Source organism: Echinops telfairi, unplaced genomic scaffold (genome assembly GCF_000313985.2).
Source record: "Echinops telfairi isolate 266 unplaced genomic scaffold, ASM31398v2 ScPeMD7_6;HRSCAF=24_1, whole genome shotgun sequence".
Lineage (NCBI taxonomy): Eukaryota > Metazoa > Chordata > Mammalia > Afrosoricida > Tenrecidae > Echinops > Echinops telfairi.
The window spans coordinates 15894215-15900951 of NW_022103903.1; the positions used below are offsets into that span (position 1 = coordinate 15894215).

At 40.3% G+C, this 6737-nt stretch overlaps 1 protein-coding gene across 1 annotated transcript; it reads right to left on the reverse strand.

The window, feature by feature from the left end:
• Positions 1–5219: 5219 nt before the first annotated feature.
• Positions 5220–5746, reverse strand: LOC101653156 (histone deacetylase complex subunit SAP18-like). The gene is given in 3 exon segments (XM_045286252.1): positions 5220–5288; positions 5290–5313; positions 5315–5746. Coding segments are annotated over 3 exon segments (525 nt in total).
• Between the last annotated feature and the right edge of the window lie 991 nt (positions 5747–6737).

Sequence of the window (6737 nt, forward strand, 5' to 3'; positions counted from 1 at the left end):
AAAATATGCTCACTACTATCAGCAGAAACTATGAAGAAGAGGAGAGTGGAGTAACATGTTCCAAAAATTGAAGGAAAATAATGCAAACCCAAGAATTCTTTACACAGCCAAATTATCGATCAAGATAGAGGGAGAAGTAAGAGTTCTCAGACAAGGAAAAACTCAAAGAATATGTTTGAAGAAATGCAGCCCTTGTAAAGGTCCTTTCCGGCCCAGTATGGGCAGAAGAACAACAATAACCAAGCATAAATAAGAGAACACCATATAGAACAACCTCACCCAGGGGGCAACAAAGAGAAAACAGACCCCAAGATAGCATTGGTTTAAGGGTGGAAAGAAGTCAAGTATGATGCACACACACACACATACACACACATGCGCAACACACTAATAAGAAAGGAAGGTAGGAAAATACCCAACACAAAAGGTATAAGATGACATCATAGAGTCTGAAGATGGAGATAATAGCCCTGAATATCAATGGACTGAACTCAGGCATTAAAAGACTTAGGCTTGCATACTGGCTTAGAAAATACTACCCATCAGTCTGATGCCAACAAGAGACACATCTCAAGGCTACAGACAAAAATAGGCTGAGAATTAAAGGCTGAAGAAAGCCATACCAAGCAAACATCAATTCAAAAGCAACAGGGGTTGCCATCCTAATCTCAGAAAAAATTGACCTCAAAGTGCAAACCAAAAGAGAGATAAGGAGGGGTACCATATAATGCTCAAGGGAACGGTAGACAAAGAACAACTAAGCATTGTATATATATATTCCCCAAATGAGAGACCTGCGGAATACATCAACCGAGCACTCCATAAAATGAAAAAATAAATCGCAGCCTCGACATTTATTGTGGGTTACTTCAATGCACTGTTCTCTGAGAAAGATTGTTCACAGATCTAAACACTACAATTACACAATTTTCCCTGATAGTTTTTCATCCAAATACAAAAAAATTCACATTGGCACATGCTGGGGCATAAAGTGAATCTACATAAATTTAAACAGACTGATATCATACATACTTCTCTCTCTCTGACCACTGTGTCATAAGGCTGGAAATCAACAAAAGGAAGACGAAGAAAACATGAGCAAACAATTCGAGGATGAATAACTCTCTATAGCAAATAGAATGCGTACTGGCACAGATCAGAAATGAAATCAGGAAATTTCTAGAAACCAATGAGAATGTGAACACGCCATACCAAAACTTATTGGACACGGCAAAGGCAGTTATCACAGGAAATTTCATAGCAAAACATGCACCTCTGAAAAAGGAAGAGAGACTCATGACGGATGTGCTGGCACAAAATTTACAACATCTAGAGCAGAGTCAGCAGGACAATCCTAATAATAGCAAAAGAAAAGAAATAGTGAAAATCATAGCGGAGATTCAGGAGGGGGAGAATAAGAAAACTATGGAAAAATTAATGCTGCTAAAAGTTGGTTCTTTGAAAGGATAAACAGAATCGACAGACCACTGGCAAGCCTAATCAAAGAAAGGAGGAAACAAATTTCGATAGCAGGAATGAGAGATGAAAGAGAGGACAGTACAACAGATCCTAATGAAATAAAAAGGATATTAAGAAGGATTATACACCTATGAATTCAACAATTTGGAAGACATGGACAAGTTCTTGGAAAAATAGTGCCTCCCTAGACTATCCCCAATGTAGGTCAAGAATATCAACAAGCCCATATCAACAGAAGAAATAGATAAGTTTATCAAAGGATTACCAACAAATAAATCCCCTGGACCAGTTGGCTTAAAAGAGAATTCTACAAGCATTCAGGGAAGAATTAACACCCATCCTACACAAACTCTTCCAGAATATAGAAAAAGATTGCAACCTCCCGAACTCCTTTTATCAAGCTAGTATATCTCTGATACTGAAACCAGGCAAGGATCCCACAAGAATCAAGAACTACAGACCAATATCCATAATGAACATCGATGCAATAATCCTTAGCAAAATACCGGCCAATAGAATACAAAAGCATATAAAACATATAATTCACCATGACCAAGTGGGATTCATACTGGATCAACTGATGAAAGACCATTAGTATCATTTGCTACATTGACATGAAAAACTATAAGAACCATATGATAATATTGATAGATATGGAAAAAGCATTCGACAACCCCCAACACCAATTCCTGTTTAAGACACTTGAGAAGACAGGAATGGAAGGAAAATTCCTCAAGACAATACAAGCTACAAATGAAAAAACATCTAACATGGTAGTTAATGGAGAAAAGACTAACACAATCCCACTGAAAAAGGGGAACAGACAAGGATATTCCTTGTCCCCATTCTTATTTAACATCATACTGGAGGTTTTAGCAAAGAGCATAAGGCAAAGAAAAGGCCTCAAAGGTATTTGCCTGGAGAAGGAAGAGGAGAAACTTTTATTATTTGCAGTTCATATGATTTTGTATATGGAAAATCCCTAAAACTCCACAAGAGGAATACTGGAAGAAATAGAGGAATATGGCAGAGTAGCAGGATACAAGGTCAACAAACACAAGTCCATCAGACTGCTATACACATCAGATAAGACCACAGAAGAGGAAATCGAAAAGATGGTACCCTTCACAATGGCCAACCACAAATTGAAAAATCTAGGGATATATCTTACTAAGGGAACAAAAGAACTATATGAGGAAAATTACAGAACACTATTACAAGAAACCAAGAGTAACCTCAACAAATGGAAGAATATCCCATGCTTGTGGATTAGAAGACTCAATATAGTATAGATGTCAGTTCTTCGCAAGGCACTACATAAGTTTAATGCAATCACAATACATTTACCCTCATGTTTCTTTAATGAAATGGCAAAACTGATTACCAACTTCATATGGAGAGGGAAGAAGCCCAGAATTAGCAGAGAACTCAAGAAAAAGACACATTTGGAGGACTTGGTTTACCTGACTTTAGTACATATTATACAGCCACAGTGGTCAAAACCTCATGTTATTGGTACAATGACAGATACTCAGATCAATAGAAAAGAACTGAAAACCCAGAATAAAATCATCAGCATACAACTGATATTCGATAAGGGCCCAAAAATATCCAATGGGAAACAGATGCCCTCTTCAACAAGTGCTCCTGGAAAAAAATGGATATCTACCTGCAGAAAAATGAAGCAAGACCCTTATCTCACTCCATGCACAAGAATAAACTGAAGTTGGATGACAGATCTCGAGATAAAACCCCAAACTATTAGGGCCATAAATGATGGAATTGGGACCAACCCGAGAACTTTGGCGCAGGGGTTACATAGGCTATCAGAAATAGGGAAGGACACAAATGCAGATGAATCATAAATTGACAAGTGGGATATACTGAAGATAAAACACCTATGTACATCATGAGAATTCACTAAGAGAGTAATACGATAGCCCATGGACTGGGAAAACATTTTTAGTAGTGACGCATCAGACAAAGGCGTTATTATTAAATCTACAATATTATGCTAGCTTCCAAAAAGAAAAAAAAGCAACTAATTGCCCATTGAAGAGGTGGGTAAAGGACCTGAACAGAAGTTTCACAAGGGCAGAAGTCCGAATGGTCAATAAACATAGGAGAAGTGTTCCGGATCATTAGCCATCAGACAAATGCAAATGAATACAACAATGAGATAGCACCTAACACCCTCAAAGATAGCCCAATTCAAAAACTCAGACAGCAACAAGTGTTGGAGGGGCTGTGGTGAGATAGGAACTTTCATCCACAGCTGGTGGACCTGTATATTTGTATAGCCACTATGGATATTGATTTGGCGATATCTTAAGCAGATGGAAATTGAGCCACCATATGACCCAGAAATCCCCCTACTGGCAAGAAACGAACCACAGCCAGATATCTGTACTCCAATGTTCATAATTGGAAGGAATTCAAAACAACCCAAATTTCCATCAACTTAGTAGTGAATTAAAAAAAAACCTGTGGTACATACATATAATGGAGTGCTATGCATCGCTAAAAAGCAGTGATGAACGTATGAAGCACATCGCTGCTCTGGAAGAACTGGAGGAAATTATGCTAAGTGAGGTAAGCCAAGCAGAAAAGGACAAGTACAACATGAGTTCACTGAGGTAAGCTTAAAAAAAGCAAAAGGGGGATAGGGAAAAAGCTACTGTATACAAACATTCCTGGGGTGAGGACCAGGTAGTATGACAGGGGCCAGACCAAATCCAGGGATACATATGGTTGTCAACTCAAAAGGAGGGGTAAAGAAGAGTAAAAAAATGGGTAGTGGGGGAACAGGGCACTAACCTACTCAAGGGGCGGAAATTGTTTATATCTCCACAAGGAAAGAGGGACCAGACTTCAACCCAGTACTCTAAGATATGAATGCAACATGGTGACATGGAGTAGGAAATCAGTGTAGAGGTTTCTGGGGCCGGCCCCAATCCCAACTATGTGGACACCTGTCTCTCCCCCCAGAATAATTTATTTCAGAGGATAGCACTGAAGCTGCAGGTCAGAGAGATGGACATGTCTGATCAGAGCACACAGGAGCAAATGAAGGGGGAGGAAAAGAGAGTGGAGCACATCCTGGCCCACCAAGCCTCGAGGATGATATTCCTGCTCAGAGAAGCCAATCCACAGAGAAGATCATAGGGCTATCCCCACTATGAGACACCACATCCCTCACTGACCGTAGCCCTACAGGGGTCAACACTGGAGACACAGTGTGGGAATTGTGCCTGATCTGATCCCACCACACCAAGGCAAAACACTAAGGGTGTGCAACAGAACAGCAAAGGGAACAGAGCAACGAAGTCCCCAGGGAATACCAAAAATAGACTCTGGGACCAAGGCTTGGCACCCCATCAGACTAGACCGGAAAACACTCCTAAATGCCAATAAGCAGTTCTTGAACTAACTACAGGCTTTTTGTTGTTGTTGTTATTTTTGTCATTGGCTTTTTTTTTTTCCGATTGCATACATTTATTTCACAATGCAGTTTTACACAATGCTAAGAGCGTTTTTCTTCATATTTTACAGGAGAGATTGAAACAATATGGACTTTGAATCAATGGTCATCCCAGAACACAGCCAAATCTAACCTAAATAGAAGCATTACAATTTGTACAAAGTTTAAAGGCTTAATGGCAATAATCAAAGGAGGCAGAGAGTTAGGTTTATGTTACAAAACTGATTTGCAAATACATTCAAAACACAGCAAATAAACTTTAATAAGGCCTCATGTGCCCAGAAGGAGGGGGTGGCTCGTTGGGAGGTGTGATTGCTACGTCCAGATAAATCCCCCATTTGGAACTTCTGTGAGTTGAAGGGTCATGGAATCATTGGTGCCTTTCTTGCCCAATATGGTGCTGCCAATTTCCTTGACTCGACAGCCAGGAATTTTCAGATCTGTAAAAACAATCTCAAAATTGAAGTGCGTGCCCTTCTTTCTAGCTTCTGGGTAAACATCCTTTCCTAAACTTGTCAGTTCCTTCAAAGTTGCATCCATCCAAGTGCAGATCTGCAGCTCGCTGGACAGCACATTTCCCCGAGAGAACTCGTCCATTCGGTGGTGGCAGCTGTTATTGGGAGTGAAGACCGGCAGCAGCAGCAGCAGCCAGATCTTCTCCTGGTCGATTGGCTTCTCTGTTTTCTTCTTAATTTCCTCTTGGGTGACACTCGACTCCACCGCCACCTTCCTCCTCAGGCCCAAGAGATGCTCGCTCTGAACTCTGACCTCCTCCACTGTGAGCATGAGAACCAAGTCTTGTCTTTGGCTTTTTGTTGTTTTTGATGTTTTGTTTTCTTTTGTTGCTTTGTTTTGCTCTGTCTTGTTTTTGTGCATATTATTATATCTGCAGGTCTGTTTAAACAAAATAGGTTGGATGAACAATCTGGAGGAGAATACAATGGGATGGAAGGTTCTGAGGGGATATAGAGAGGGGGAGGCAAGAGAAAGGAAGTGGTGTTAACAAACCCAGGGAGAAGGGAACAACAAGTGATCCATATTGGTGGTGAGGAGGGTGTAGGAGGCCTGGTAGTGTGTGAACAAAGGTAATGTAATCTAGGGGAATTACTGAAACCCAAATGAAGGCTGAGCATGATAGTGGGACAAGAGGAAAGTAAAAGGAAATAGAGGAAAGACCTAGGAGGCAAAGGGCACTTATAGAGGTCTAAATACAGACGTGTACATATGTAAATATATTTATATATGAGGATGGGGAAATAGATCTAAGTGCATATATTTATAGTTTTAGTATTAAGGTAGCAGATGGACTTTGGGCCTCCACTCAAGTACTCCCTCAATGCAACAACACTTTGTTCTTTTAAATTGGCATTACATGATGCTCACCTTCCTGATACGATCACTGAAGACAAATGGGTGCATAAACAAATGTGGTGAAGAAAGCTGATGGTGCCCAGCTATCAAAATATATAGCATCTGGGGTCTTAAAGGCTTGAAGATAAACAAGTGGCCATCTAGCTCAGAAGCAACAAAGCCCACATGGAAGAACACACAAGCCTGTGCGATCACAAGATTTTGAATGGATCAGTTATCAGGCACCAAAGAATAAAAAATAAAATAATTGTGAATGAGGGGGCATGCAGATTGAGGACCAAAGACCTATCTGTAGACAACTGGACATTTTCTTACAGAAGGGCTGTGGGGAGGAGACAAGCCAGTCAGGGTGCAGTGTAGCAGTGATGAAATATACAAGGTTCAAGGTTCATCTATTTCCTAAGTG